The sequence below is a fragment of the Colossoma macropomum genome, unplaced genomic scaffold, assembly GCF_904425465.1.
Source record: "Colossoma macropomum unplaced genomic scaffold, Colossoma_macropomum, whole genome shotgun sequence".
Taxonomy (NCBI): Eukaryota; Metazoa; Chordata; class Actinopteri; order Characiformes; family Serrasalmidae; genus Colossoma; species Colossoma macropomum.
The window spans coordinates 24,647,299-24,668,270 of NW_023494784.1; the positions used below are offsets into that span (position 1 = coordinate 24,647,299).

At 40.1% G+C, this 20,972-nt stretch overlaps 1 protein-coding gene across 4 annotated transcripts in view; it reads left to right on the forward strand.

Moving 5' to 3' along the window:
* The window catches only part of epha3 (eph receptor A3), a 90,628-nt gene that overhangs the window by 43,455 nt on the left and 26,201 nt on the right, over window positions 1-20,972 (forward strand). For all 4 annotated transcript variants that reach the window (XR_005006831.1, XM_036563535.1, XM_036563462.1 and 1 more), the window contains exons 4-7: window positions 6,267-6,422; window positions 10,684-11,019; window positions 14,964-15,088; window positions 19,529-19,691. Coding sequence is in view for 3 of the 4 variants with exons in the window: in XM_036563535.1 (XP_036419428.1) it covers window positions 6,267-6,422; window positions 10,684-11,019; window positions 14,964-15,088; window positions 19,529-19,691 (780 nt within the window). In the remaining variant the exon portion in view is untranslated. The remainder of the gene's footprint in view (window positions 1-6,266; window positions 6,423-10,683; window positions 11,020-14,963; window positions 15,089-19,528; window positions 19,692-20,972) is intronic.

A 20,972-nucleotide genomic window follows, 5' to 3' on the forward strand; every position in this document is an offset into this window, starting at 1 on the left:
ATGTACAATATGATTTAGGCATTCCTAGTCTTTTTTAGATTTTCAGGCCTAGCGTCTTTGCTTCTAGGTGTTTTCCATCCAAAAAAAGTGGGTTGGGGGGTGTTCTGGTGGCGTGGGGGTGTCATTGGAGTTGTTTACAAGGCAGAGTGTATTGATTCAGGGTGAGGTAGCCTCATTCTCCTCTGAGAGCGCCATTGTACAGGCTCCAGGACAAACAGAGGCTCACCGAGGCGCTCTGATCACATTTCAGCTCTCTCTCTCTCTCTCTGTGCTACAGCTGGGCTCTCCTAAGTGCCCGCGGTTACAAATGGACCTCTGAGTGCGAGATAGCTCACATGAATGCAAGGCTAAGCATTTGGATGTATGATTTATGTGTCCGTCCGTAGGTGCACACGAGTTCGTGACTGTGATTGCGATTCCTAGCGAGTGTTTTTCTCTGTTTGTGCGGTTGTTTGTGTGCATGCTTCTTAGTTTGTTTACCATTCAGAGTCTCTTTTGGCTTATTGGCATGTTTACAAGACCGTCTACTCATTTTCTCAAGAACCATGGAACTTTGTGATTTAGTCCAAAACTCCCAGCGGAGCTCAGATCAAAAAATGTCGAAGCACAAAGGCGCAGAGCAAATTTGATGTGCAATTCAAATGCGCTCAAAAGACAAAATCTACATTCTCCGTGGCAGCGGCAGGCGAGCATTGATCGGGGTCAAAGGTCACGCGAGCAGAGAGCTCTGGAGGTGTCAGTGCTGGTTATGATGTGATTAAGACAGGAGATGAAACCCATGCATGTGCTTTAATTGGGTTTGAGGCTTTTCCCATTACAGTACAGTCGGGTACAGCGCAGAGTGTAGCAACGACCTTCACTTTGAGCTACTTTTTATAAATAACCTCTAAAAACCAGTTTCACATTGCAGAAATAAGCAGTACTTTAATTTATGTGCTTTTATCTTGCTCTACCTTTCCAAAGACAAAAATATCTATGCAGACAATCAGTAGACACTTCAATTATAGATTAAGGTACTTTTTGACTGGGACATATTGACTTGTTAAACTAATGCCAATTTCTCTTTTTGTGCCTTATAGACCTGAAACTTTTTTGCTGGAAAAAGTCTTTATTGCATGGACCTTGCGTATTATATGGCAGACGTGCACTTTGCAAGCACCACTTGGAGTGGGATTGTGACCTGGCCTTTGTTCTCTAGTCCCCAGAGGAGGAGTGTCTACAGCAGGCCCTCTTCTGAGACAGACAGTGGGATTCAGTTTCACAGGCAATTAGTCTGAACAGGAGCTGCTGAATGAATGCATTTGTTCCCTGCAGCCTCTCACTCATTGCGAGCTACTGTAAGAACGTTACAGTAAACTAAACCAGCCAGCACCTTCTGCCATGTCCGTACCATACTCGTATTGATTGACTTGGAGCTGTTGAGTGGTTGGAGTCTGCTGGAGGTTGTCTCTGTCACATCAGCAGTTGCTGATATCAGTGGAGCATCTCTGCTTTTGTTCCATGGTTTTTAGGTTTATTCAATCTATGAAACCTATACAGGTACATATGCAGTGTAATGAAAATCTTACTTGGCCACTCAGTCGAAAAACAATCAATGTGGGCCGACATACGGATATCGTGTGCAATAATCAAAGATACAGTGACTCAAAAGTTTGGAGACACCTTCCTGTCTCAGATCACAGACTTTCACTTACTTTTTGATGTATTAATTTATATATATTTATTTATATATATATATATATATATATATATATATATATATATATATCCATCCATCCATCATCTAAACCGCTTATCCTTCTGGGTCGCGGTGGGGTGCCGGAGCCTATCCCAGCTGTCATTGGGCGGAAGGCAGGATACACCCTGGACAGATCGCCAGTCCATCGCATATATATATATATATATATATATATATATATATATTAAGTAAAACATTGACTGTTTTCTAAACTGTTCTACAATGAATGTCATTAAAATATTTGGCCTAAAGGTGGTTTAAGTAGCTGAAAAACCTAAAGATAATGAGTTCTGACATCACAGTACGGAGATAAGTGTCAAATATGTGAGGTATTGCATTATTTCTAAGTATTCCCTTACTATCTAAAACAGTTTTTTTTTTTAACATGTGTTTTTTTCCCTCAAAATAAACCTGATTAGGCCCAGCTGTAGACTTCACATATGTTTAAAGTTCCATATCATAGAAAATCACATTTTTGTAGCTTTTTTGAAATGAGTTTATTGTGTGTGCAATAATATGTCCATACATTTTATTTGAACTAAGCTGCAAATTCCTTGTTCTGAATTAAATGTTTTTGTGATGTCACAAAAAACATCATTTAAATACAACTGTGTGTTCAGTCTACAGCAATTTAGCTCCACTTATTCATGTCACAGTTAATAAGGAGCATTTCAGCCTGGACTGCTTTTGGAATGAGGCACAATACGGGGCAGCCAATTAGAACAGAGCTCAATTACATATACTGATTTTAATTTCAAGTAACAAAAATAGGCTGTTTAATTCTAAGGGATAAAGAGAGGTTGGGAAATGCTAATATAAAAATAATTGTAGTTGCTACACAGAAAAATTTAGGATATTGGTCCTTACAAAATAGGTTGATTAATGTTAAAAAAAAAGTAAAGCAAAAAAGAGTGCAGCCCAAACTTTTGACAGTCAATGCATAGCCTACCATGTGTAGACAACATGACCACAAACAAGAAACTGGCAGTATAAACTGTAACACAGTCTGTACATATGTTTTACAAAATACCATGCACTGTTTTGTTCGCTCCTCAGAGTCCTGGTGGTCCTTCAGCGCACCACCATCAAACATTTTGAAAAAAAAAAACAAAGAGGAGATCGACAAAATAATAAGATCATCTGTCATATCCTGATTAAGCACAGCTCCTGGGAGAGTGTCTGTGGGTCCGTATGAAGACTGAGTGTGTGTGTAGAGTGTGCTGAGAAAGGCCTGGATGAGAAATCACCTCTGTGGCTCTGCACAGCCGCCTTGCTCCCTCCCTCTGCCTGTTAGCCTGAGAGTCAGCTCCAGTGTCTCCTCACGGCACACGTGCAATCAATAACGGCACCCAATCTCTCTCTCCTTCTCTCTCTCTCTCACACACACACACGCACACACAGAGGCATACTCATTCACGCATGTACACATTGCCAGGAGAGGTGAGGCACTTCCTGCCCGACACGACTTGTTAGAGACACACTCGCTTATATATCTTCACACACTCCGCACGCTTAGACAAGAACCCCCGGAACAGCTGAGCGGCGTGTGAGATGTAGAAGAAGTGGAGGCAGGCCGCTGGTTAATGTCATTCATAGCCTATCATACAGTACATATAAAGGCTGTGAGGGATGAGAGGGAGATGTCACCAGGAATGACTGCATCTCAGACTTTCATTAAAAAGCTGTCCAGGACAAGCACTGGCATGATTGAGGCGAAGAACTTTACCTTACATGACCAGTAGGGTTGGTTATCATCTGTCGATTCTTCTCAGTAATCGAGACAAAGTGGTTAGCTTTACAGTTGCCTGTTATGAAAATGTCACTGTGCTAACTAGCTAATGTTTGCTAAGAACTTTTTAAACCTTTGTAATGATGATGACTGCAAATATCTGGAGAATTAACACATTTTGGGATGAGACTGAGGCTGCTGCTGTAGGTGGCATTAAAATCTTCACACAGGCCACTGTTAATTTCAAGATTGGCAAAACTATCATTAAGCTATAATGAAGAGCTTCCCATTAGCATGTTTGCTGCACTTGACTAATTAACCTGCAACCAGACTGAGCCCCATGATTTATTAAACTGACTTACAGCTTAATTCTGTTGTTTAACTAAATAAATATTATTTCTAAACTGTATATCCAGCTAATCAAATATCTAACGTAAAAGCTTTCTGTTGAAGAAGCAGCATTACCAGAAGGAAGCAAATTTTTATTTTTGTTATTGTTATTACAGTTTTTATTAATTTCTCATGCTATTTATTAATTGTCTTAATTATTGATTGTCTTAACCATGACCACTCTCAAAACTACCTTCAATATTTTGTTTCATAGTAGTCACCAAATAAAGTCTTAAAGTTAATAATTGAATAAGCATAGTGTCCAAAAGTCTATTGATTAATTCTCCATTTATTTATTTATTTACTTATTTTTAATGTGCTGATACTGCTAATGTCAATTTAAAGTGTGTTTTATGTTCCAGTTTAGTTGAATGATCTGATAATACTGACTACCATTTTAGAAGCTGCAGTACAATTACTTAATTTGTGATTTGTGCAAAGTGATATATACTCTGAACTGATATGTTTTGCACTACTTATATTAAACAACAATTTTATAGTGACATGAATACACTACACTAAAGAAAATAGTTTTGTTTTTTATTGTTTTTTTTTTACCACGTATATTTTCATTTAAACCTTCGAAGTACTCTTTACAGGACTCGGATATTTCTTTTTTTCTTGGTAATCAGTCAAGTTCTAGTGATTTTATATTTTTTTTAAACACCCAACTACATTAATATAAAGGTAATATTGAAACAACCCACACATATGCTAATTCATCTACGTGCAAGAACCAGTGTTGGCCATTTGTCACAGCACCATGCCCCATTGAAGAAGAAGACATACACAAACTTTTCATTTTATCTGTTAAAACATTTACTTTTTACTTTTGTACTTCAGTATGTATAAGTGTAGATATGTTAAGTGTGGATTCACTCAAGTATATTTTTGGCCTCAGTACCCAGTTTATAAAAATATAATGGGATCAGCTCTGATCCCAGTCTTCCAGTTCGGACTGGGACATTCCTAGTTTTAGAATTGTTTAGCTGACCCTAATGACCAGTTTCTCCAGTGGCTCTACAAGTATACACTAAATGCCTCTTTGTTTAGTACTCTTTGCTATTTATTTGCTTCTAAATCAGTGTATTTTGTTTCATATGTAAATACTCAAGGATTCTACAAATAATTAACACCTCATCAGATGACTCTCGGTAAACAGGCAAGGATAAGCACTAAATAAATTCACAATCGTGTTTCTGTTTGCTGTTTTGAGAAACCCACAGTCCTGCAGTGAGGTGTCTTCTGGCTATACTGCGCTGCATGTTTATCTCATTTGGGACTGTGTATTTGCCAATTTGCTGAGGAAACTCTGCGTCACATTCGATTTCCCATAACTCAGGCTAATAGGCGCTGCTGATTTTTTTGTCAGCCTTGTTTTGTACGGTGGCCGGGGGAGCCTCTAAGGAGCAGCGGGTTAATGTAAACCTGATTTCTCAAATCTCACACTCGGCCTCCTGCTTCTCTACCATGCTCACACAGAACACAGCACAGCCGCTCCGAAGAGACAACAGCACTTCAGATGCCCAATAGTAGGTGGCAAGTGAAGAGCTGTGAGTGCGGGACAGTGTGTAATAACCATCACACCTCTGCTGGTGACAGCCAGGCAGGCTCAGGAGGGCTGCACGTTATTTGTTCAGATGGTCTCTAATACTGCATTCCCAGAGAGGTAGAAACTGCTACCATTGCTCTAGTGGAGTAAAAGCCAAAGAGGAGCTTAAAGCCCACGTATGTCTGGCCTTGAAGCACAATTGAATTGGGTATAGAAAAATCTTTTTTTGCTGACTTGAAAGCTTCGAGTCGCCAACTGTATCAAGTGACAAGTATTGAACCTGTGAAAAAGAGAGGAGTGGAATACAGATTTGTGTGAGCCCCTGTAATTAGCTGGCTCGTCGTGATTTTTTTTCCCCTTCATTATGGGTAATGGAATGGAATTCTCATGAATAGGAGCGGATGAGCTGCTGAGTACAATTTAATACCAGAGATATTTAAAGAGAGCTTTTTTCCATTTTAAGAGGTGTATTTGCATAATTCATGCAACATCCCCTGGACGTGTCGCTAAAGGGAGAGAGTAGCGACTCATTTTTAAATGTGTTTTATCGCTGGGCTTCGGCTTGGCACCCACTTCCCCCACCCCCTCCATCTAAAAGGAGTAAACTCCCACTCCACAATTCTCCTCACACGTCCAACGTAGAAGTTCACACGCAGACAATCTCTGTACTTTGGGTGTATTGTTGGGTTAAGGTCTGATGATTAAAAGTCTTTGCAGTGTGTCTGCTGATGCATATGGTCATGTGAAATGATTCAGTCCATTAAAGGTGGCAGCGTGGTAATGGGGTAATGGATGACTCTGTTGGCTAAAGGCTCCCAGCATCCTAATTTGTCTTCCGCTTCTGTTTGTCTCCGCAGCCTGCCGGCCTGGCTTCTATAAGGCCTCCTCTGAGAACGCGAAGTGTTCCAAGTGTCCCCCACACAGCTACACACACCAGGAGGGCGCCGTGCACTGCAGCTGTGAGAAGAACTATTTCCGATCAGCGGGAGACCCTGTTTTGATGGCCTGCACCCGTACGTATTCTTCACTGTACGCTTATCACGCACCTGCAGCCACAGCCCAGAAAATTTGGGTCCAAACCCAAATACAGCCCAAGAATTTTCTGTCCCAGCCCAACACGCCACACAGCAACACATTTTGAGTTCAAACCTGACCCGGACCTGACAAAAATCAGAATCTGACTTGACCGAACCACATCAAGTCCGAAACAGACTATAGTACAACAAACTTCTTTCTGAAGCTGACCTAAACAATACCTAACATGTCGGATAAAGCCTGATAGGATAGAACCGGTTACTCTGTAATGGAAATAAAAGCTGTCGTCAGATTTTGCATAAATAAAATATAAAACATTTATAAAATAATAGGCTATAAAAATCAGCTAACTCACACTTTAATAAATTTTTCACCAAGCAATGCTTTTGAACAACATCCCAAAAATTTTTAGTCTAAATAACCTTTCCATAATGCATTGTTCTCACACTGTGTGGTGCTAAAAAGCCTAGAGCTTCAAGCCTGAGAATTTTTTGTTTGAGCCCTATTGGACATACATGTCAAGTTTCAAATCCAAACCTGACCCAAGCCTGACAGTTTTTTATCCAAACCCAAACTGACTCGAACCACATCAACATATTTTGATTACAAAGGTAACACAAGATTTCTTTTCAAAATTAACCCAAACCAGCTCAACCATCACCCAGAGTGCAGAAGGTGCAGGATAGCACACTTACAAGGTAATGACAATAACAACTGGGATAAGTAAAATCTTAAAACAATATAAAATAATATGTTAGAATAAAATAATCAGCTCTACAAAATAAAATTTAAATTCTGCTTTAAAGAGTCTATGCATCAAATAATGCTTTTGAACAGCATCTCATGTTTACATACTGTGCTGTTCTCACACGGCATGGTACTAAAATATGATCCATTTAATCATAAAGTTATCTTTCTGTACATAGAACATGATACATAGAACATGTAACATACAATTAATTTTGGCTAAGCAATTTCTAAATTGATTTGCTGTTTATGTCTAATTTTCTAATAGGCTTTGTGGACATCAGTGTTGAGTGGGTGAATCCAGTGTGCCATATTAAAGAAAGAAATTAAAGTAGTAAAAGTAGTAAAAGCTAAGGTAAGAAGAAAAACTAAATGCAGGATAAAATCTGTTGTGAGTGTGAGGCGAGTTGTGAGAACACGAACATTAATTATTTTGACGCACATTTGAAAATTGATGTCAAAACCCGAGCAAACCCTACACGAGCAGTCCGGTCCCTGTCAGGTCTGGACAAATATTTCAAGCTCTAGCGAGATGTTTGCCTTAACCTGTTTAAGCCTAAATTGTTTTTATTTACATCTTACTTTTTTCTTTCCTTACATAGAACATCACATATAACATAACGCCTGAAATCTGAACTCAACCCGAGCCCGTCACATATTTGGAAAATGACGTGTGAACCCAACCGAACCAGACGTGGGCACTCAGGACCCCTTAGGTTCAGACAGATATTTCCAGCTTTACCGCAGCGTGCCTTTCATCAGACGAGTTTGCATGAAGAACACCACAATGTGATGAGAGGCCTTTGCTAAATCATAGCTGAATCATCAGCGTCGTTCAGAATCTCATGTCTTGTGTAGACAACTGTTCACATCAGTTTAAGCATGCTGCACAGCAATCCTAAAGCTAGTGTCTTAAGTGCTGTGGTTTATGGTGTTTGTTCTGGGATTGATGAATTTGTGTTGGCTCAATCTAACAAAGCTTCTGATCCTCCACAACTCAGTCCAAGCAGCCCCTGTGAGAATAGGCTTTGTTTGTTTATTTTTTAACCATTGTAACCCAGTGGATCTCCCTGGGCTGCACCGTGTAGTGAGCTAACCCATTCTCTTTTATAGACAGGGATGCAGATGGTACACAGATGCACACAACCACTGCCAAGCATTCCAAAACACATTATCCATAAATCATGGTCTCGCTATCAGTGCTGATTCAGATCACGTAGAACCACTGCGCGCGTGTTGAATTCTGAGGCCAAGTTTAATAAAGTGTGTCTTACGTGACATCCAAAGTGGTCAGCATATTAGGTCATGCTATGCACACACGCGTCACATTTATTTGCTCTGTCAAAAGCTATTCTAAGTCTTTGTTTCCACCCGAGCACTTACAGCCAGTTCCTGTTTCAGTCTTTGATAGGTGGCGTCGTGTCTTTTATACTGCTTAGGAGAAAGGTTCAAGGAATATGGTGAAAACACAGGAACAGCCTGATATGTGAGTTTAATTTCAGTGCGTCATGCTGTCATAGCCCTCAAGCAGACACATTTATCTAGATAGAATCTCCCAAGATGCATGGATGCTACTCTTGCTAGAACAGACTAGCTTTTAGCACGGCTTTGAGAGTAGTTCTGCAATTAAAGCGAAGCCTTCTATGATTTTATCTGTTTTAATTCTGAAGGTCATCCAAGATTCTTTAGACATTTTAACTTTCCGTTTGCGTTTGAACTGTTTTGAATAATTTGGGTCCGAAGTTCATGATGTACACAGTACAAGTTTTGGTTATTTCATAAATTAACTGACGGAATATTTACATAGTTTATGTTGGATTCTGTAAAGCACTGTCAGTTGAGTCCTGTGTTCACTCACTTGTCAGACATTTCAAAGGCACGCTTATTTATGCCTGCTTTTAGTATGTATAAATAGACCTGTTTATTTCTGCCTGTCTCCTTTTTATGACCCCATAAAGCTTGTATATTCAATAGCATAAATCTTCAATGTGAGAAAAATGTCTAGAGTAGACTGGAATGAATATGTTACGTATCTGGAACATTTATCAATAACAGCATGCAAACAAGACTCATATGTCATACTCTCAAAGTCATGGGTCCAAACTGTGTTGTGATTCCGGCTTTGAGGTGGCAGTGGTAATTTTAGGCTGTTGTGGTCCTGAATGCTGTATTCACACCTCCGTGGGCAGCAGGCTGAGCTGCTTGTCAGAAGGGCTGTGTGTGTGTAATGGATGGCTTACTCCAGCACACCTCACATCCTGCTGGCGGGCCAGCCAGTCTGTTAACGTTAACTGGCACACTGTGATTTCTATTATAAGTCCGGATCAAAGGATGCTGTGCTCTGGCAAAGATGTTAACCCTCAACACATTTCCACTTTTTTTTCCCCCTGACTTGCAAGCAGACAGGATGGTTTATGGCCTTGCTCCTGTGGACTGAATCCCATTTGTGTCTTCCTTGTCCTTCTGAAATTGAAAATGACTTCACGTTTTATTATTCCTGTTCATCTGCAGAGGAATGCTCAAATGTATTCACACTGCTGCAACGTAAAATATAAATCTGCTTTATTTAAAATATGTTGAGTCATCTGTTTTGTTTTATTTCCTAAGAAAACTGCAAAGGAAGCTCATCTTTAATGATGCAAGTAATTATTACGTGGTTAGTGTGGTACATCCTGTATTTGACCCAGCTTAAGTGCTGATTTAGTGCTGTGTCAAAATCAAGGCAAAAGCGACTGGGAATGTAGATACGGTTTGAGTCATTCCACTCCTTTGTGTAATGTGCTGTTTTTTTTATGCATCATTAAATCGTCTCCTCATTCTCGGTTTGACTTCTTGGGGAGAGCCAAAGGTAAGAAGATCCAGCAGTGCCTCAGGCTGTAGGTGTAAATTCTTCATGTCAAATCAAACAACCAAACGTAATCCCCTCTTGACCCTCAGCACAATTACTTTTATCTCCAGAGCAAAGCCAAAAGTTCAGTATAATAGCACCCAAATGTCTAGAATTGAATGATAGGAACATAAAAACTGCTCATTAGAAAATAAAGAAATAAATGCAATGTATATGCCAAACTAGTTTTGACGTGTGGACAGAGCTAGATGCCCTGCTCCTTGCCTTATCCTAAGAATAAACTCCAAATTATTGTTGTCACCATAGGGAAAGACTCATGTCACTCACTTCAGTGCTCAGCCTGCTTTTGCAATCAAGCGAAAGCCTAGTGGATGCACCTTATTCCCACTTCCTTTTTATGACAACATTCTTTAAAGTTAACCTAGCGGTCTGAAGAAAGACCCTTCTTACCAAATCTAAAGTAATAATGAAGCTTTAAGAAGTCCTGCCAAGGGTTTAATAAGAAAAAAGAATTCCATATCCCTAATATAGCTTGAAGGTTCCTACTACAAAATTGCATATCCTGATGAAAAACTCATAAACTCAGCACAGCTTTAAATCTGTATGTCCATGTGTTTTTCTCACTTGCTTCATTTTCTTATCAGGTCCTCCCTCAGCCCCCCGGAACGTGATCTCGGTCATTAACGAGACGTCGGTGATCCTGGACTGGAGCTGGCCAGCAGACACGGGAGGCAGAAAGGACATTATGTTTAACGTAGTGTGTAAGCGGTGTTTAACTGGCTCCAAACAGTGTGAGCCATGCAGAGGGGCTGTGCGCTTCCTGCCCCGTGCTACAGGCCTCACCAACACCACTGTGACCGTTGCAGACCTGCTGGCACACACCAACTACACATTTGAGATCGAGGCACAGAATGGAGTTTCCTCTCTGGCCCCTGCACTGCGCCAATACGCTGCTGTCACAATAACAACCAACCAAGCAGGTGAGCCTGTCTTTACTACTTCAGCTCTTCCAGAAAATCAAGCAAATCAGAACCTACTGCTTAATGGTAAATAACCCTTTACCATAGTGCTAACAAATAGTGAACACTTTTTTAAAGGCATGTCACCACACAGGAAACCCTGCAATATTCTTCACTGAGCATCAGTGTCATGTCTGCATATCTCTGCAGGATTGGTAGCAACATATTCATAAAGACAATTCAATTTCTTGGCAGCGATGTGCAACAAAGCTCAAAATTCCATTTGGAGAGAAGAAAAGAGCCATTTAATATCTCAGCGAGCCTATTTTTGATCCTCCCCTTCTGATGTGTCATGTGCTATCAGAGCTGTCTGTGCACATATCTGTCTGCAGGTGCTGGAGTCCAGTCTGGCAGACTGAAGGTTATGACTCCTCAGGTTACTATATAGGCTGAATGGAGCACCATCTGCCTTCCATTCCGCTAGAGTTTCCTCGGTGAAGATGAGCAGTTGTGTTCTCAGGCCTTGTGGGGCCCAGGCTTCTGTCTCTTCTGTCAGTTCTGCTCTGTCTTTAAAGTTATAGGTGCAGGACCTGGTGGGTGATTTAGCACAAGCTTTAGAGCTGAGCTTATAGGCTCCGGAGTTTGGTGCCATAAAATAGTAGGCAGAGGACTACTGTAGATCAAAGGCTAAGGATTGATAGTTTTGCACCCTTCTTACCAAAGGGAGCAGTTGACTTTGCTTTAAAACTCATAAAATCCTTACTGTTATGGAGCGGACGCTGGAGATGTGCTTAGCTAATCTTTTATCTATGCAGTATCTGCTCCTGTTCCATAGATACTGATGTGTTTTTAAAAATAACAAGAGAAGGCTTGTGGCATGTGGTTTCACAATTATGAAATGTAAAAATCATGAATACTTATTATTGGCTTAGTGTAGCTTCATTTTCCACATAAATTGGACGTTTCTGAACAAGCATTGCATCATGCATGATTAAGTATTGCTCTTTTAGATTTCTTAATGTACTGGCCTCACGATTCCGATGACATTTCCTTGTCAATGTTCAGTGTATTCTGGTTATACTTTTGTGTGGTTTGAGCTTTCTTAGTGTTGTCACAGCTGTGATCTATTAAAGAAGTGATTGCCAAACACGGATGGTTCGAAAAATGTTTGATGCCTTCAACAGGATAGGCAGAAAATATACGTCTCCCTTAATTTTTTAGATGAAGAATGAAGAACTTAATTTGCTCTAAATTAGCTTAAGTTCCAAAATATTCATTAGAGACACAGTCAGTTTGTATAAGAGTAAGTGATCATTGCTGTCCAAAAACATATCTCCAAAATAGAAACTTTACAGGAGTAGGTAAAATGTTCTTAACTGTTAATGTAAGTTAGATATTTTATTCCAATATCTATCTATCTATCTATCTATCTATCTATCTATCTATCTATATGACAGCAGAGATATATATATATATCTGATGTAAGAGCAAAACCTCTTATCTTCATTTTTGTTGTTTTTTGGTTTTTGACATAATTAAAAAATATGCCTGTTGCCCTTAACATTGTTTGTAAATTTCGTGTTGAATGGACTGAAAGAAATGGCCCAGGATGACTTGGAAAAAAGTCTGGTTTCATTCACTTGCATTAAAAATAAAGTAGTTTTTTTCCTTCTCCTGTAAAGTGATCATTTTGGAGATACAAGGTTTTGTTCCAACAACAGCGAAATACATATGTAGGACAACAACGATGTGCTGATTGGCAGACATTCCATGAACGTCCAGAGAAGCATGGTACAACATCTATGCAGTTATTTTGAATGGTGTATTTGTTTCTCTACACACATACCAACTTGGGTGCCTGCCCACTCTTACTATGTGTGTGCACACACTATATCTCTCACACTATAAAGCTGTTTTCCATTTCATTCCATTGCAGTTGCATTTGCTGTGGAGTGCAGAGAGAGTGCTTGGCTAAAATTCTCTTTTCTTTTGGCTTCTCTTCTCTCAATGTAAACAGTGGATCTAAATGAGTATTCCGTTTCATCTTTGGGCTCTTTCAGAGAGCCCGAAACAATTGAGATCACGACCGCTTTTCGCCACAGCTCCACTCCTTCAACCTTGGACAAGTAATCTAGCTACCTTTATCGTCCTATAAAATGCAAATGGAAGCAGGAGATAGATGTGTGAACAGCAAACCCGGCGCTTTCGCCCCACAGCTGCACTCGCTGTCAGAGAGTGCATTTACGAGGAGCTCACAGGGATGTCAGCACAGCCCACTCTAAACACATCTAGCATGTGCAGCGCAGCCCCAGAGAGACAACACACACAAGCTGCCCTGTATGTTAGGACAGTGCTCTCGTCTTGCTCGCAACAGCTTTAAAACGTTTGTGTTCCGCCATTTTGACAGGGTGTCGTCAGACAAACCACGGCCTCCTGCTCGTTCCTGCCAGGACAGGATGTAGATTTTCAACAAAGCTGATAACAATAGGAGAGTTAGAACTGAGTGTGATGTCCTTCTTACATTTATTTAGTCTCGCTGGGCGTTGCAGAATGGGAAGATAAGGTTAACTGGACAGTTAGGTGGAAAGGTGAGGATTTTTGCAAATAAAATATTTGTCTGGCTGCCAGATCCTCTCCCTACCGCTGGGGGGGGGTTTAGAGAGTGTAAGAGGAGCTAGGGAAAGAAAGGGAGGGTCCATGCAAGAAGTTTCAGATGCATCTGTTGTTAGAGTCTGTTTCCCACAGACCAATTCTCGAGGACATTTGGTGAACGAGTGATCTGCAGATTGTCATCGCTTTGCCTGCATTTCATCAAGATAATATATAAATGTTTATATCTGGAGCTCTCTCGCAACAAAGCGGTGGAGCAATACCGTTAGCCACACCTGTAAATGCCAGCGATTTGTAATCTGGTTTTAATCCACTACAGGTTGTGGCTTCTAGTTGAAAGTTGGTGAGGTGGCCTCCTCTCTGTAATTTTGTAACCGAATATTCTTTCAATTGCTTCCATAGGCTTACCTTTTTTACACATTTTAGAAGAATGTTGCCCATTCATTCTTGGACTGGACTATATGTGGTGCTTTATGCTTGTGAGTGTCATGCGCATAAAGCAGAAAGCTGAGAAGGATATACAGTGTCAAATAGCCCATAGTCTATACACCATAAATCTTACCTACTATAAACTGTGGTCACTATAAAACTTCAATAATACCTTATCAGAATGCTGTGTAGGAGTGCAACCAGGAACAGACTGTTTCCATCTGGATTCATTAACAGGCCTAAAGTTTCCAAGGGGGGGAAGAGACATTCAAAACTGTATAATCACAATCAAGAAAAGCTCGAACATTTCAAAGAACAACATGTTTTTTCCTGTGGTCTAATAAAATTAAAACACGGGCCAGTCAGATGCCTTCATGGCCTCCATGCCGCCTTGCAATTACAGAGCTGTAAAATTGAAAAAAGAAAGCAAGCAAGCCAGGCAGGAGGAGGGAGGCGCAGAACTCTGACTTGAATTATGATCACAGATTGAGACCATGTGAAATGCCAGAGCCGAGAGACGTATGAGACTGATGTTTGAAGCACGTTGCCCTTAAAGATTGTGAGACTCTTTTTCCTTGCAGTCTGCACTTGCATAGGCAGTGGCCTCTTTTTTGTGTGACAAAGCCGTCTTCGCTATTGACTGATAAAGCAAATTATAGACGACCGCATCATTGTGTCTTTATATCCTCAGTTTTCCCAACTTTGAAACCGGCCCCCAGTGGAGAACAAACGCAATTAGGTCAACAGGAACTAATTCACAGGATGCAAATAGTTGAATCAAAATGTCCGTTGAACTTCCTGTGAACTTCAGCTCTATGCGCATGTAATGCAGTCACAGGCAGAGTGGAAGAAGCTAATCCTCTTTTTCGCTCTCTTGCCCACTCTCCCCCTCTCTCTCTCCCTTTTCATTTTGTCTCTCTCTGCAGCTCCATCCCCGGTCACGGTCATCAGGAAGGACAGAACATCCCGAAACAGCATCTCACTCTCCTGGCTGGAGCCAGAAAGACCCAATGGTATCATCCTGGACTACGAGGTCAAGTACTATGAGAAGGTGGGCGCAGTTAAAGATGTACTCGCTCAGGACATTCAACACTATTAGCATTTAAACTGGGTCTTCATCCCTCGCTATGGCTTTATTAGTGGGCTTAATCGAAAGTGCAGATAGACATGACTGGGGGCGTGTTTTGGGTCATTAGTTCAAAGCTTCTAAAAGACAGAGGCTTAGTTTAATAACATTATGTATGATTCTGTCAGCTGTGGCTGTTTTGACTGGAACAGATTTTAAATTTCTCTCTTACTGGTCAATCAGCTTATTTGAAGGTTTTTTTTACCACTTGGTAGAAGTGTCAAATCAGTTCATGATTTGGGCCAAATCATCTTTCTATGTCAGGAGGAAACTCAAAAAATAAATGTGCTAAAGGGATTATTTAGCCACTGAAGAACTGTTTTTGGTTCCTTAAAGAACCTTTCCATAGATGGTTCTTTAAAGTAACATTTTGCAAGTGAGACATATGAGTATGAAGGATGTTTTTTAAAGTTGAAAGAGCCTCCACATAATTCAGGGACTTTGATTTTTTTAGAGTGAAAAATAGTAATCTAAACACCACCTGCCTATTACGCCAGTGTGCTAAAAGCCCAGGCCTGCTTATCTTTAAAAAATCTTTAATCACAAGACCTGCTCTCCTGAGTGACCTAGTTCAGGCAGCCCCTCTCCAGGTCTGTTACAGCTGCCATATGATTAATGAAGCATACAGGGATTCGGCCCTGATTCACTTAATATGCTGAATAGAAGGGTGAGCATTGTTGCCCCACATCAGCGCTGCTCTTTTGGGCCGCCATGAGAGCTTCTATGGGTCAGTGTTTTCAGTGGAGCCCTTTCATGCTGTCAGGCACTGTGATATCTTTTACCCCTACATGAAGTGGGTAATGTCTTCCTCAAGCCAGGCCGGCTAAAATGAGCTAGGCTCCGGGTTTGGCACTTAAGTGGGCTCTGACACTGTGGGAGTCTCCTCTCCCATACTGGCAGGGGATCTGAGGGTGTGAAAGAAAACCCTAGTCTCCGATGGCAATCGGCCAGAATTCTCTCCACAGAAACAAACATTCCATAGTCTGGTGGGTGAATGGCTTGAGTGAATGACCACACACACATTCGCACACATATAAAAATGTATGAAGTTGCAGACGGGCTTTATCGTCTCCAAAAAGTGAAAGTACATAGTAAGAACAAAAGTGTCTTAATCTCAAAGCACCTGAATTATGTAAAAGTCTTTTCTACTAACACTGTTTATCAACAGTTGGTTTTGACCTGCATAGTCTCTGCAGACTATGGTTATGGTTTAACAGTATTGATCTGCATATATCCAGGGTAATCTGTGCTCCAGGACTCTTTTAAAGACAGACTGGATTAGCCTTGTATTCGTAAATGTGCATTAAAAATTGTGTGAAAATTATTAATGAACAACATTAGTAGCATTTGACAGTAAAATTGCCCAACTGAAACAATTTTATTCAGAAAGATGAGCCATTACAAAATTGATATATTTTATCATTTGGGTTATGGAATTTTTAACACCTTTTTTCTCTGTTGAGTAGCTACAAAAATGGTCCAGAAAGCTGTATACATTTTTGTAGCTGGCATCTTGAGTGGCTACAGCAGATATACTAATCCCACTGTTCAATCTGTTGGCAGAAAGAAAAGGCAGCGAAGTGTTTGAACCCTGTCCTTGCTGCAGAGGGCTTTTGTAAAATGTCTTTCAGTGTGATCAGTCGGGCTCCAAATTTCAGCCTGTGAAATGCTGTGGGTCGGCCATAATCTCCTTGGGCTAGGTTCACTGCCTGGCACAGGTACGCTCTGGGGCCTCTGACATCTGCCATGTCTCGTTTGACCCTGGGTGGCACAGGGTCCTCTTTTCACAATCAAATCTACTCCGTCTCCCCATTGATTCCTGTTAATTATACATCCTTGTCAGACATTGCTTCAGCACGCATGGCTGGAGTTTCCCAAATCCTACACAACTGGGTCTGCCATGTGGAAAAGCCAGGGATACCCCTTGTAGGACCTATAGTGCCCCTTGATCTAGGCTGGCAGAGGATAACAGAGTGCCCCCCACTCCCACAAGAAAATACACAAACACACCCACTGAGAGAGAAAGGAGGCCCCCAAATCTGTTCACAGGACACACTGACTCATGCTGACCACAGGAACACCAAGACTCCAAAACATTAACCTCATAAAAGACCTCCTGATTCACTAAATGCCTTTTGGAAGAAGGAATGGCATCAACGGTTCTACTTCAAAACAACATAATGTTCACACTGTATACCATATATACCATTGTATACCATAAAATCAAACAAACGGTGCTAAATGACTCTCTAAAAGGCATTAAACATGCATGGTCTCTGAAATAACGCAGCTCCTGTGAAGAGCTGTCACGCAATGCTCCCTTAAAGGAAGGCTAAAAGGAGAGAAAGAGAAAAAAAGAATGGCCATGCTGCTTCATGGAAGACACATCTTTATATGTCACTTCTAGACAGGGAGGGACTAAACTGCTCTTTGTGTATATATCATATGTAAAATGCCATGAAATGTTTTTAGTGTCGAATGGCTTGCAATTTGTGTTTCTCTAAACATAGAGACTCCAGTTAACATATTTTTCCAGACTTTTCAGTCTTTTCCATTAAAACTACTGCACAATTAGACCAAATAGGAGATAGGGCCTTTTAGTGCTCTTAATGAAAGCAAGGGTGGTGGGAATGCACGTTTGTGATTATTTTTCTGTTTTATCAAATTAATCTAGGACAGTAAAAGAAACAATGAAGTTTTCTCAAATTTGGGAATGTTTATTTCTCCTAAAGCTTAAATGGAAGGAATGCTTGTTGAAATGCACTTTATATTTACCCAAATTCTTTTTCAGTGGAGACTAAAGCAGTAACCCCAGATTGCAGTATTTAGATTGTCAGAGCAGAACATGACAAGCATATTAAATTCCACCAATAGCATACATGTCGAAAAGTAACAATCCCATGCCTTGTCAAAGCCCAGAGACTGAAGGTGGCTGATGTAGAACTGAGACATATGGTAAGAATACTTCTAACAGGGGAAAAAAAGTTCAGACACACCTGTGTGTGATTTCCAGGGGATCGCATGGTGTCGTGAGCAGTGAACACTGACAACCTGTGAAAAGATTTATGACTTAAACGAAGACACATACAATACGATGGAGGGTATTGGTTTCGTCTTGCCAGACATCAAGAGTGAATTTATTTTAAAGTGTTCATTGAACCATAAAACCTGATGCAGTCCATTTGCTGGTTTGGAGAGCTTTTTCTGCGCTGTTTTCTGTGTAAAGTCTGGTGATTTGAAATGGCCTCTTCTCTTTGTTAAGAGGAAGGAGTGGGGATCTAGACAAATCCTGGGTCATGATGTTTGGTTTAGTCTGTGGACTTTGCTAAGTAATACTGCATGTGTATGCTTTTGTATGAGAATTCCTGCAGTGCAAGTCCCAAAGCAATCCTTAGTAGTCAGTTTTGCTACTGTATAGATGCATTTGAACAACAGAAAATACATATTTATACCATGCAGTTTGTTAATAATGTATATTCATTTTTGTACACTGATGATTTCTTTAGTTGATATGCATTATTTGTTTGTATATGCAAAAACAAATCACTGTATGTAACTGTAGACAGTTTTCTCTCATCTGGTAACACTTGCCAGTTATGGTGTACCAGCACTTATCAGTTAGTATGTTTTGTCTGGATGTGAAACTCAATAGTGCTTGCAAAATCTTCAAAAGCATTTTCAGAAATCTTATTTGCTGCTAATTACTCCAGCATGGGGTTATGTAATTACAATAGTATGGCTGAGTGTGGTAGTTTTAAAATGTCAGAGATGTCACAAGATGCAAAGGACTTTTTGATTGAATCCAAGTCTGACATTTCCTCGACCTAAAGCTGATAGACGATGAGCACAACTATGGAGGATGAAGTTTGAGTGATCCTGTTGTTAGCAGGAAATCCTGCTTTGCTGAAATCCCTACAGTCAATGGCTTAATGCTCCACACCCTGTTCATTTTGCTGCTCTCCTCTTTACCCCATCAGAGGCACATCTGGAAACAATGGGTTGAAAGCAAAGACGCCCCATAAATCCGCTGTAGTTTTTTTTTTTTTTAAGCACAGTAGAGAGGATCATTGTACTGCAGAGATCTTTAGAAAAGCCATAAAAAATAAAGGTGGCAATTTATCAAGCTGAGTTGGCACTGTCCCCAGCAGTCTGGGACGTGCCTGATTACGAGCACACATTTTTTGCAACCCAGGGGGACTGACCCAATGTGATGCTGAATGGCCCCCGCCACCCACACAAATACTCTCTGGACAGGTGCTCTGCTCTCATTAGGACTGAATTTGCTCATCTCAACTGGCTGCATAGTTATCTCTGTGATGTTAACATCTCTCTCCTTCGCTCTCTCCTGTTTCTTGTTTTCTGAAGCAGGAACAAGAGACCAGCTACACCATCCTGAGATCCAAGGGCACCAATGTCACTCTGAATGGACTGAAACCTGACACCAGTTACCTGCTGCAGATCAGAGCACGTACTGCAGCAGGCTACGGCAGCAGCAGCCGCAAGTTCGAGTTTGAGACCAGCCCAGATTGTAAGCACTAAACAGCTCCTTCTCTCAGCACAGAGGGTTCATATTTACCAAGAATATGATTCTGTCTGTGAGTTAGTCTGAGTTCACAGGTACAAAGTTAGGACTTTTTTTTCTTATTGAAGACTCATTACACACTTTATTTTTCATTACAATGGGCATTAAGTGTTACACTCCCATTGGAAGCTCTTGATATATAAATATTAGATTTAGTTCAGAAAAAGCCACATACTAAATAAAAAGGGTTAAAATAGTTTGAATTTGTTTCTCCCTGTTAAAGAGCTATTTTAATGCTATTTTCTGCCTTTTTTGATTGGTGTGCAGGCCTTTTCTGTACTAAAGTAACTTTATGGCCTGTGGATCTACAAAACTATTGTTTAGACAGTTGTTTCATAGGCATGCTGAGTTTCCTCTGGATCAGAGTTTAATACTAAAAACTAGCCACCAAGTGCATTTTTGATGTTTTGTTCAGTATTTCAAGGATTTTGTTACTATATACAGTAATTATTATGGGTTATAATGCATCGTGACATGATATTGCAATGTAAAACTATTCCACAAATTATTCCAAATTTTGTTCAAAATACTCTCAAATTGTGGGCAGAGTGCATTGTTACACACCTAGCAATTATCTATTTACAATCATTTTGGTCAAGTTATCTCAAAAATAAATTTTATTGTAATTTCTTTCTTGCTGTTGTACGGCTTTCTGAGTAATTTTAGGATCACAGTTTTTCATAATTCTGGACATCTACAATTTCTTCAATTTTTCTGAGAGACTTCCTAGCTTCCTACTAATGTTTTTTTAAACTTTAAAACTACACATGACTAGCATACTGAACACATTTTGATCATTTATCTAAAAAATTGTTTTTTAATTGAAATTCCAAACCTTTGAACAGTGTGTTGTTTGCATATCTGTTTACTTATATGCAACCTGCTCACTTTGCTTAACAAGAGATGATACTTTAAAGGTTTATAAGACTAGCTTTAAAGTTTATGAAGATATGCAAAATCTAACATTATGGTTATTTTTCTTTTTTATCACCCTTAAAAAAAGCATACAGTAAACAATAAGTGCTATAATAATGTATAATATTTCCTCTCTATATAAAGTTCTTGTAATCTTATCTATAATCCGTGTGTAGTATCCTGTAGTAATCTATAATAATTGTTAGAATTGAAGATTCTTAGTCATGCAGAAATCCCTTGATCTTTTTTCAAGGCATTGATGTTTGAAGTGAAGCATGGGCTCTGTTTGCATCCAGTAAATGCCTTTGTACG